The sequence below is a fragment of the Panulirus ornatus genome, chromosome 68, assembly GCF_036320965.1.
Source record: "Panulirus ornatus isolate Po-2019 chromosome 68, ASM3632096v1, whole genome shotgun sequence".
Lineage (NCBI taxonomy): Eukaryota > Metazoa > Arthropoda > Malacostraca > Decapoda > Palinuridae > Panulirus > Panulirus ornatus.
In genome coordinates, this window is record NC_092291.1 from 12,026,827 (window position 1) to 12,039,823 (window position 12,997).

At 42.2% G+C, this 12,997-nt stretch overlaps 1 protein-coding gene across 1 annotated transcript in view; it reads right to left on the reverse strand.

Moving 5' to 3' along the window:
- LOC139747268 (uncharacterized protein C12orf56-like) overlaps window positions 1–12,997 on the reverse strand; it is a 62,421-nt gene that overhangs the window by 30,316 nt on the left and 19,108 nt on the right. Inside the window, exon 3 of the mRNA XM_071659361.1 lies at window positions 2,160–2,307. Coding sequence (XP_071515462.1) covers window positions 2,160–2,307 — 148 coding nt within the window. The remainder of the gene's footprint in view (window positions 1–2,159; window positions 2,308–12,997) is intronic.

Sequence of the window (12,997 nt, forward strand, 5' to 3'; positions counted from 1 at the left end):
CATTTGCTATTGTACCTGGGAATCTGGCAAGTAGCTGAATCTTCAGACATGAATAAGGGGAAGAATAACGGATGGATGATCTTTGCGGAAGGGAACAAAGGACACGCATCAGGGGAGCCTTCTCGAAATAAGTTGAGGTCACCAGTGGCGTGCCGCTAGGGTTTATTCTTGGTCCATTACTTTTCTGGATCTTTGGAAATTACTTGCCAGAAGGACTGGGCAATTATTAGAATGTCTTTGAGGATTATGTCAAAGTCATGAGAGAAGTGAAAAACGAAAAGGAATGCATCACCGTACAAGGAGGACCTACACAAACTCCAAAGGTTGTCAGATGATGAAATTCAGCGCAGGTATATGTAAACGAAATGAGGAGACGCCAGCAAAATGCCTCGATATGACTATCATCTAGCAGGAAACAGGCCGCAGGAATCTGTCTGTGAGACTTGGGTGTACACATCGTCCTTAACCTTAGCGCCAGAGTCCCACTTTAGGACGATAGTTAAGAAGATACACTGTCTGCCAACGTATATCACAAGAGGAGTCATGTATATGCATAAGGAAGTATTCAGCAAGCTTTTAACATGGTACAGTCGGCCCAAAGTTTGATATGCTTCCCAGGTTTGGTCGCCGCGCTTAAGCAGCACAAAGAGCTGATAGGAAAGGTCAAGAGGAGGGCAACAAAGATGGTACCAGAGTTGAGAACGCTGCATTACGTGGGTTAGAGACCTTAAATTGTTCTACCAAAGAAGAGAGAAGAGTTAGGGGAATGACCCAATCACAACCTTTAAATACAAGGGTAGAGCAACTAGAGGCCATAACTTGAAATTATAAAAAAAAATGTAAGAAAGGACGGAAAGAAGTACTTTTTATCACAATTGTGCTGAATGAATGGAATAAACTGAGTTATGAGAAACTGAATGTGGACGCAATACAAAATGTTGCACGCCGACAAACACAAAAATATTGCATGAAACACTGTACGAATCCAGGCAGCAGTGGCTCAAAACTGTATTGACCTAGTCACCAGTACTGTATGAAGGAGAAAGACTTGGCCTGTAATACTATGATTATCGTTATAATGAGGCAGGTGGCACAGTGTGGGGCTTTCTACTGACCCCAGCAGTACCGTGCGGACCCGCCCGACAACATGAAGTGGTTATGGGAGGGATTGATCCGGGAACACCACGGGGGCGGCCGAGGCAGGGACTGGTGTGTGTGTGTGTGTGTGTGTGTGTGTGTGTGTGTGTGGTGTGGGGGTTGGGGAAGGGGGTTGGAACTACAGTATACTTGGGAGGGTTGAGTGTAAGGGAAGGGTTACCGTAAAGGGGAGAAGGGACGCCCGTTGCTCCACCTACAACACAAGGGGGGGATGGAGGTGGTAGTGTCTGGGACCAGGACGGAACTGTGGTAACATTATCATCACTGGGAGGCGGCGTAGCTACACTACCAGCTGTTGCCTTAAGTCAAAATGATGTCGAGCACAGTGTTCCACACACGCACATCTTAATGATGCACAGTTGGTCTCCTTAGTCTTGCTCAAAGGTCGATTTACACCTTTTCGACACCATGATACGACCCTCGGGTATGAGAGCATTACGTATGACCTGATCTTTAAGGGTTAGGTCAAAGGGTAGGTTATCACACCCAAGGGTCGTGCTCTAAGGATCATACTGTCATGTTCAAGGCTTTATCAAGTCCTTCCATCCGCCATAAAACTGAAGAAGATCCTGACCCCTGTCACCTCCCAACCCAACACAAACAGAAGGCTTCCCTGACGTCAGACTTCTGAGGATTAATCAATTGTGTGACAAAGCAGCATAAACTTTCAAATAGATTAGTGATTTGAGGATTCCTTGTCTCTGTGACGTCTTTGAATTATAGTCTAAATAAAAGCTTAAGAAAAAAACAACTTTAAATTGTTTCATCAGAAATCCAGGATCTGTCACATATGATATTCATGAGGTCCTTAGAAACATCGGCGTCACAAGAATATGCTCCTTTAATCTGATTTTTGACGCAGAGCTGCGAAATTATCGTGCGATTTTTCACCGAGATATATATATATATATATATATATATATATATATATATATATATATATATATATAGATAGATAGATAGATAGATAGATAGATAGATAGATAGCACAGATAGCTCACCAATTGGACGTCGGTGATGTTGGCAGCGGTGAGGAGGTGCGTGAGCGTGCGGGGCGGCGTCTCCGTCAGGTAGAGGTCCTCCCCCGTCAGCACCGCTTGTCTGTAGGATAGGGAGTTGCCGATGCGCACAATCACCGCCTCGTAGAGCCTGGAACACACGTCCTTATTATCAGTAACTGCCGCAACGGTGACAGACAGTTACACACAGATACGGGGCTTTAATTACATCCACAGCGACAATGTTTGGTAAGCCTTACGATAGGGTATGATGGCCTGGTGACCATCAGGTCAAAATGCTAGGGCATCTTGTCCACACGAGCTTAACAACAATTGTATCTTCCACTATTCATCTACAAGAGAACAGTGTTGTCCATGTTTTTAAAAACAGTTACTGAAACAAAGTTTTGATAAATTCAGCAGCCTGAAGCCTAACGCAAACATCTGACATGTTTGAATCCCTTTGTCCTTTTAACAGTTACCGTGACAAGTAGCCGGACACAGCCCAGAAGACTTCATCTAATGGAATTTAAGATTATGTTTGACCATTTCGAGGTTTGCTTCTTCATGATTGTTTAATCCCTGCACGACGATAAGATCCCGGGATATAAAGGCTAGGACACCATATTCAAAGACCATACCGCTGTGCTAAAGAGCTTAAATACTGATGGAATAATATTGTGATTATCACACATGCGCCTTCCCAACTTCGAATCCTGGGATCGTATCGGCCAGCAGTTCCCCTAGCTGTTCATCCTTCCTTTTGAGTTGATTGATGAATTGGGTATCTGATTTGCTATATATATATATATATATATATATATATATATATATATATATATATATATATATATATATATATATATATATATATATGTAAAAAGCATAAATGATATGGCTTTGATTAGAGCATTCAGCAGCTTGTGCCGTCTCTACTTATATGAAAAATATCAGGATATGGACAACATTTGCTTCTGGTCTAATAGTGGGAGTGAAGCACTCAGTATTTCTAGCCACAAACTTTTGAAGGTTGATATATCTATATTGATAACAACGTAGACTTAAGTAACCTATATATAGATGGCATTCTTCTTATAGTGAGGTGACATAAACGGTATTTCATAACTGTCTATTATTGGACAAATATACTATTCTTGCATTCTGCAAAGAAGTTGAGTTAAAGCGAATCGTCTTTTACGTCCAGATGAATTATTGGTATATATCCGCTGGCCTTCTGCTTTACCATCCTGTCTCCATTTCTTTAATTTAGGAATGTAGTATACTATTACTATCCTCCAAAAGATAACTTCATCGTAGACCGTCAGGTCTGTTATCCGGCTTATCCATATACTCCCAGTTAACATTGTGCTCTACATCAGTCTGGAAATTATGTAATTATGACGAATATAATTACAGTTATGTAATTATGACTCCAGACTCTAGTACAATTTAAGTACCAGTGCATTTAGTATTCACGTCTGGGATTAACGTACTCAACAATTCTCAGGTACCAAGGTACCCCAGCGTATTCAACATTAGTCTAGCACAGTGTACCATCACTTGGCTGACTAGAGAGTATGTCTGACAACATAGTATCCAACGCTCGTCTAACACCAGTTGTAACTAACACTGGTTTGGCAACTACTGCGTATCCAAAACTGGTTTGGCAACAGTGTATCCAATATTGTAAATATGAGGCATGTTTACACTGTGCCCACTTTCCCAGTGAAAAAAATAATCAATGTAAATGACATGTCTGGTCTAAGACAGGCCAGTGCTGACACGCACCTGTTGCCGGGCAACAAGATTTACAATTGGATATATTTTTGTTTGTAGAATTAGCTTCTTAAGTAATTGTGATGGGGTCTGCAGTACAGGCTAAAGGTGACAGTGGCGTCTGTGGTTAATTTTACCATCCACCATTGTGACAATAGTGTTCAGTCACAATTACTGTCGTGAATGCCGTCCATGATCCGTACGTGACAGGTTACGGACGATCTATGTAACGTTCGTGGGTGTGAGGGTCACTGGGGAGCCACACCGTCAACACTCCTGCAATATCACCTTGTTCCTCAACCAGGGGAAGGGATGGAGTCAGCAAGAAAGACATGTGCATATTTGCATCAAGACAGAATGCATACGAAAGACCAGTGTGATATTGTCTCTGAACAGACTTCTAAAATTATATTGAAACAGTGCATAGATGTTATTTCGAGATTACTGACTATACGAAGAATTCTGTCCAACACGAAGAAAACATCATACCAAGAGCTGGGTGTAATGATAATTCTGCCAACCATTTGGCTTTATTTCCTAAGTTTTGTTAAGAGTATATAGCATTGAGCTGATCATATCTATACCCGTATTCATAAAACTGGCTTAAACTGAGGGTAAGCGAAGATAACGATAGGCTTGCCTGAGTATGGTGCACCACCGTTGCTAAGTTGTCTGCCCGTCTGTTGACACTGTCGTCAAGCTGACAACAAGACTGACCTGACACATAAGGAGTTGCGTGAGGGACTAGCAGTACCTGGGTCAGATCTGCCTAGCTGATAGCATGGTAATCATGCTCAATTATTGCTGGACGCCCGAACCTTCTGACCCAGCTTGAAAACTTCTTACAGTGACCTACAAAATCATGTTGCGATTAAATGAACGAAATTCATTAATCCCTTAAAGAGGATATTACCCTTGCACATCATGGTATGGCCTTTGAACCGACTTAAGGATTCCTTAAAAGTTAGGCCATGATATATAAGGTTGTGCCCAATGACTGTCATTCTTTAGGGGAAAACGGGCAGAGCAAATACTTGACTACGGCTTGCTTGGCCGCGTCAATCTGCATATACGAGTGTAAAACAGCGTCAACCTACATATACGAGTGTAAAACACTCTCCCAACACGGTGCAAATACATAATTACCCATACACACACACACACACAGATGGGGCCCAATGAGTGTAAAACTCCCTCCCCGTACATTACAAATAAGTGGTCATATATATGTAATCTTGTAATTAATAACCATGAGTTAGGACAGCCGCGTGGCTTGCATGGGTTAGACTCCTGGAGACCCAGTTGGCGTACACCCAACCCAGGTGTTCATTTCTCCCCGCGGCGCTGGTCGACAAATGGGTACTTGATTGAAGTTGGGGTACTGTGTGTGTGTGTGTGTGTGTGTGTATATATATATATATATATATATATATATATATATATATATATATATATATATATATATATATATATATATATATAAAGTTAACAGACATGAGTATAAAACTTCATAACAGAGAGAGAGAGAGAGAGAGAGAGAGAGAGAGAAACATGCAGTACACACCATGACACGTACTATGATAAACACGCCGATGTGACTTGATAAACAAGGGTCAATGACATTCCCTTCCTTGTATCTGTGTGACCTTTCTGAATTAATGAAACCAGTCGGTCCTCAAGAGTTAGGCTTATGGGCGCCTCCGGTTACCGTGAGGCACGAAGCCTCGCTCTATCTAAGGTTCCAAAACACACCACCGTTAAGACGGTAAAGACAATTCAGTCTTAAACTTATTGGTTGCTTGAAGGCGTTTTCTGGGTAGTTTGAACACGCGAGATAGAACTGATAAAGCCGATGGAAAAATGAATGTAAAATGTTAGTTCCATGTCAAAGATGAACGATCCATTTAAGATGAGGAAAAGCAGTAAATACAAACCCAACTTTATGTAACCAGACAAGACAACGATTATGAACAATCTCACTCCGACCCAATTAGTCTTTTTTTTTTTTGTTTCAATCTTAATACCTAGGGCTTCAAACAGTCATAAATAAATCTAATATCTATCCAAGATGACTGGATCTTTCATCAAACTTAGTCATTCCTTTGAGAGGTGAAGACCAAAATTCAGAATAAGTAGAAAAAAAACCACCTGAAATATGGAGCTACCTAGACTACCACAGGATGAATAGGAACGGACCATCATGCGTCTACAATTGAGGTCGAAAATTATACATATTAGTTGGTACGCTGTTGTGTCTTGTCTTTCGTTACGTGAAGAAGACTGGCACCAAGAATCATCAACTGCTCTTTCGGCAATATTTCCCATATTTCGTTTTGAGTCATTGGAAACTGATGCGACAAAGAAATGGTTTCGATTACAACGAGTTTAAGAATATCACTGTACTTCCAACTTTTAGTTTTCTTTTTGAGATGAATTAATAATATGATGCGCAAACGCTCAGGTTCTTCTCCGGTCCTGCCGACCTTCACCGCCACCACTGGCCCTGAACTTCTTCCCCAAGGAGGAGCTGAAGGTTGTTCGTTACTTATTTACACGTCTTGTGTCCCTTCGTTGTGACAGGATGTCACTATCCTTGGGTTGTGTGAGCGTTAATTGGTTCAGAGCAGCAGCAGCAGCGCCAATTGGCTTCGTTTGCCAGCTGGATGACAAGAGGGAAGCCTTTACCAACCACGCCTGAATCCACTGTTAGTTTTACGGTATACAAGGACGAGGATTAATTTTCATGCATTTCTTAACTATTGTGAGATATGGAACTGATATATTTGAATGATTCTGCGTTTTGGGTGAACATGAGGGAATGCATCTGTCAGTCTGTCTGTAACGTAACCTATAGTTAGGTACTCCGGTTCATACTAGGTATGGATATTGAAACATTTTTTTTAAGGTCTAGAATACTATCATTGAAATCTTGTGATGAAAACATTAAACGACGGGAATCGTGGTAGCATTGGAAACATCGGGGGCTTTGAACTTTGGGGTAGTAACATGACATTTGTATAGGTCCTGGTGTGGCCTTGGTTTATTATGCCTAACGCGGGTGCGTGGCTGCGTGCGTAAACGACTCAGTGACGCACAACTTCCTCACCCTTTTCTCCACCATTCCCATGATAGATCTATACCCCTTAACTTCAGCGGTATGGATCCATACGCGTTAACTTCAGCGTTATACCGCGGACATACAGGGAATGTTAGCTCATTTATCTTAATATGTTCTTACTTTTACATGTACTTCTTTCATTTTGATGCGCGAGCGAGAAAATTTTTGAAAAAACTTTTCTGCCCATATTTTGATCAGCGGTTTGCAAGTTACTCAGTTAAGGGTTTCGAACCGGACATGGATTGAGGTAATGACATTCATTTGGTAAATCTGTTCTCCTGCATACCATACAGTCGACACACCCATACGAGTGATGGACAGAATGTCCTAGGATATATAAAGATAGTAATCGGTTTGTTTGGGAGTTTAGATTACCATTATGATAAATGTTTTGAAACCAGGATCTCCAGCGGCTAGGTCTACGTGTTGAGTTCAATACGAGGGAGGGCGAGGCTGGACAGTGGTGACACGTACTGGTAATAATGATATTCACTGCTCGTGAGTTATCAGGTGGCTGACGAAATTATTATAAAAAAGATTGAGGCTATAAATTCTGTGAGGTTTGGAGAGTTCTGCCTGCCTGCTGCCTGATGATTATATAATGAAGACGTCACATGTAGTAGCAGCTCCTCCTCGCGCTGTGTTTTCTGAGGTAAATAGTTTAATTAAGGTGAAGGTCACTGGGTCATGTGAAACCAGTCGCAGTTGTGCAGTACTTTCCAGTGTTGTTGCTTACAGTGCATGTGCGAATGTGTGTAACTACTGTATGCAGTGGACGGCGGAGGGAGTTTTACACTCGTGGAGCCCCACTGTATATGTGTTCTCTCCATCCTTATGTACCTCCAGAGAGGGTTACACTGTTGTTACCTACGGTTGTGTATGTATCGCACTGTGGCTTGAAGAATCTCTTGTTTACCCCAAGTCTACTGTTCACACATATTTGTTACCTGTCGTTCATCTTGGGCTGAGAGTTTAAAGCGGTTCTTTATCTAAAACCGAGTTTATGTAGTGATATTCCAGTGAAAACTTCCACAGGGAGTAGAGCATGTGCTGCAGGTGGCAGTGTTGGGAGGGACTGGATCAACTTGAACACGATTGCAGGATCCTTGAGCACGACGTTACGACATTTCAGCCCGACGGTTGAATACGAATAGGTAGACACAAATGAAAAGTTTAAACACATGTTTGGATGGTAAATTTTGTGGTGATGGTGGAGTGGCAGTCAGTGGAGATATTACAGCACTGAGAGCCAGTAAAACGCCCGGAGGTTTACGGTTAGTCAGGAAACAAATGAAGGAGAGATGGCGAGATGTGCAGCACTTATAGTACTGCTGACATGGGTAGGTCTGCAGCTGGGGACTTGCTGGCCAAAAGTGTTGATCAACGTGACTGTAGCAGCAGAAGTAGCGGGAGGCTGGAGAAATGACAGCCAGTAGATTTTCCATGACAAGGGCGTGGAGTGAGGTAGAGTGAGGGGATACGAACGGGGAATGAGGATATCTTGAGACAGTAACAAGTGGTCGGTGACATATACGGAGGAGAAACACATGACAAGTGAAGAGAACGTATGTGATGAGACTTGGAGGGTGGCATGAAGACTACCCTGTTCTCCACCTCTCTCTCTCTCTCTCTCTCTCTCTCTCTCTCTCTCTCTCTCTCTCTCTCTCTCTCTCTCTCTCTCTCTCTCTCCAAGGACCGTGTGGAGGGAAGGGGGAGGTTGATAGCGTGCCGGCGCTGATGGTCTGAGCGAGAACCCTCGGGCGAGTGGTGGACATACGTCTTAAGGCACCACACATGCACCTGGTCTTAACTACGGCTGGGAAAAACCTGTCCTGGCTGCGGCAAGCTGCGGCTGGCTCACACGGTGGATGAAATGAGCACTCACGATGGGCCTTTGATCTGATGACCCTTATGAGTTAGGTCGTACCGTCGTGCATGAGGGTCGTCTCATCGTACTTAAAGGTTTTCGAAGATACCAGCAAGGTCCGGGAAGGTGCCGCTGAATGGACGGCTGGGTTCCAGTAAGCACAGCAGCTGCGGCGGAGTGATGTGATCGATGTAGCCACACACGCCAACAGCTGCTGTTTGTGTGCGTGACACTCCTGGAGTCACTAACAGGGTGACACAGTGACCTCTCCCAGGTCACTTTGTGGAGGCGTGACGCTACTAGGGGGGGCGTGCGTGGGGGGGGGGGGGGGTGTGCTGCTGACAGTGTGAACTCAAGTGACCTATTGTGGGTCACAGGGGAAGAGGCAGTGTCTCGCATCGCTAAAGTCAACTTCTAGACAACGTTCGTCTAATTATCGTCAACCTTCACCTTTAAAAGTTAACTTCACGACATCAAGAACATTAAAACTCCTGAGAGTCATAGTTCGAGATGTTGTTGGAAGAAGTACAGTTCCTCCACCAGAGTACCTGAAGTCGGGTGACGTAGGAAACTGTGCTGGGTTCACAACTGTGGAGGAGGGAGGAGGAAAATATTGTGAGGGGCTCAGCTAGTGGAGGCGACCAGGATCCGATACCGGATATCGGGGAAGGCGGAGCTGTCGTCGTCCCGGCATGACTCCACTCTCTTACTTTCTGATAAAAACTTCCACTGGCTCTTGGAAAACAGATCGAGATGTAATTAAACGAGGTCACGCATATATGTAGTCGTGTGTGTGTGTGTGCCAACTGTGTGTTACGGGGAGAGAGTTTTACACTCGTGCTGCCCCTTCGCCACAATTTGTATATCTGTACCATGTTTTAAGTCATATTTGTGTAGGTATAAAAAAGAATGGATGAACCCTTGGGTTCTACAGTTCCATTACTGTCAAAGTCCTCCACATCTGTACTACCTAACCTGGCTATTGCTTTCAGCGGCTGCCTGGCTCTGTGTTACTATACTACCAGGAGACGCAATATGGTAGCGTCCCGCATTAGACTCCTATTTCTGTTTCTTTAGGTTCCTTCCATGGATTAAAAGTTACTTAACGGGCATGTATTATACCTGACATAATAATGATAACAAACATCTCACAAGCATCCCCTACATGGGTGGGAAGGTTCGCCACTGAAACGCATCACGACTTGGTCCGTGACCGGTTAACCCTCAGACACACGGACATGTTCATGGTGATAGTCTAACCATTATATTAAAAACAAGTTACAATCTGTATTGTCAGTTTGGTCACACAGAGACGTTGGCAGGCCACAAATAATGTACCGGAACAAAGTGATGTGACCTTTCGGTACAAAACGAGGGCATCCACAGTTACCCACATCAGCAGATAGGTCAAGGGGAGGCAGTGTTATGTATATATTCAGGTTTCCCCAGTGGCCTCCATGCGGGCGATATTGAGCAAGTGTCTGAAGCTGAGGGGCAGCCTTCAAGTTGATGACACGATGGGAAACTAACCAGAAAAAGATTTTCATATATACCAACAGAAAATGGGAATAACACAAGCTATAAAATGCAATGACATTATACACGTGTGTTTATATATATATATATATATATATATATATATATATATATATATGCTTTACATAGAAGTATTAAAGTTTTATATAAATTTTTTTGCTAATTTAACTTAGGATATGTTGATCTTATTGAAACTACACACATCCAGCAACGTGAAAATACCATTCCAGTGAAAAGCGTGAAAATTTAATCGAATGTAAATATGTAAATTAGTGGTATTAAATGACCCTGACATAGCACTAGTACTACACAAAGGCACGTTGCAAGTGTGCAACTGAAACATGAATGGTAGAAATATATAGAAAAATGTATATAAAAGAAGTAACTATAATCCAGTGGTTATAATCGTGGTTAAACAGTTAAGGAACAATACAGTGATCACAACCATGACGACCTCCGCGAGTGGTAAATGCTATTGCACTGCTGTTTTGAATATTATTAATTCACGAAACACAGAACTAAATTATTATATGAATTACAGGTACTTACCAGGTTGACTCGCCCACGTTGACGACTTACTGCCAAACACGACCACTGCAGTGTTGCCCAACTTGCGACACAACACAACACTAGAGGTATGTCCTGTGTATATTGTAACACAATCAGACAGCAGCGTGTGAACCATGAGCACAACGGTACGATCGTTCGACCCTTAAGCGCTACGGTACAATTCTTGAGCGTGACGGTACGATCCATTGAACATAACGGTACGACCCTTGGGTTTGATGGCATGTGATTTGACCTTATTATCAAAGGTCGGGTCAAAAGGCCAAGCCATCATATCAAAGGGGTCATACCGTCGTAATCAAGCGGGTAAGATGCAAAGAATGTAAATAAATTAGGAGAAAGTTATATAAATCCAAATCTTAATAAAAGTTCGTAGGTGTTGGCTGTCAGCCATGAGCTATACTGATATGCAAAGACGCACAACACTGAACAATACTAGACTTTGTCAGAGTAAAGGCTTTCCCAGTTCATACTTACGAATTACTTCGTTATGGCGCGTAAGTAAGTACGCTTTTAGAGCTATACCCATACTTACACATCGTAAGGACAATCAAAATGAAACTTCGATGCAAATTTTCAACTATGAAAATAGCTATTTTACCAAGTCCAGCCCACAATCTTAGGATTTACTGACATTTAAATCTTTTAAGGACAATCAAACTGAAATTTCAATACAAAATTTTCAACTATGAAAATAGCAATTTACGAAGTCCAGCCCATAAATTCTGAAGTTAAATCATTTAACCCGATATCTACGCTGAGGGCTGGTTAACATGGCTACTAATTTACTGTCGCGTGTACATATAATTAGACATCAATACATTAAGTAACTTTTGTTCTAAGAATATATCACACACTGGATCACGTAATTGCGGAGGGTCATGGGAGGTGTGGTCAATATATATATGTGGGTCAGACCCATCACCAACCCGCCTCATAATAGTCTCGGCAATAAAAGTCTTATAAAAGCTGCCGCTAGGGGTCATCTAAACCAAAAGCACTCAGAGTCCAGTAATATATATATATATATATATATATATATATATATATATATATATATATATATATATATATATATATATATATATATATATCCCTGGGGATAAGGGAGAAAGAATACCTCCCAAGTATTATCTGCGTGTTTGTAGAAGGCGTCATGGGAGCGGAGGGTTGGAAATCCTCCCCTCCAGTTTTTACTTTTCGATAAGAAAGAACAGAGAAGGAGGCCAAGTGAGGATTTTTCCCTCAGGCTCAGTCATCTGTTCTTAACGCTAACGCGGGAAATGGCGAATGTATATAATATATATATATATATATATATATATATATATATATATATATATATATATATATATATATATCGCTTATGATTAGGGTTGGGTGAAACAGCACGACTGCGCCATCAAGCCAGGAGAGAAGCCCCTCCCGAGTTATGGCCATATATGGAGCGGGAATGGGTTCCAAGGTCAGGTCGCCGTACAAGGACGCGTTATGGACTAAATCCAGACAATAATACAAGAGAGGAGTATCCAGGCTACTGCATTACGAATAATCTATACCTCACTACACGCAAAAATGAGTTATTAACAACAATCATATGTCTAGTGACGTCAGTATAACTCGCCATAACAGAAAGGCAGCGTCGCGTCTGTACGTCTGCAGGCGATCGCTTACCCCACCAACACACACACGAACACTTCTCGTTATAATTACCGTAATTTTCTCGATTATTGAAGCGAGACTAATTGGACGGTAATCTATTGGAAATTTCTTATCAGCGTTCTTCATTATGTGGGTGACACTAATGGCTTCCAGTCCTTAGGTGATATTAATGAAACTTTCAGCAACGGAAAACCCTGACTCAGACTTAATGCTATCGAAACCTTGGATGAGAGGTCATTTGGGCCTTTCAAATATACACTTCTCTTCCTCTATATCCATCTATCTTTTTCTTTCCTTGGCGTGTTTAGGACAACA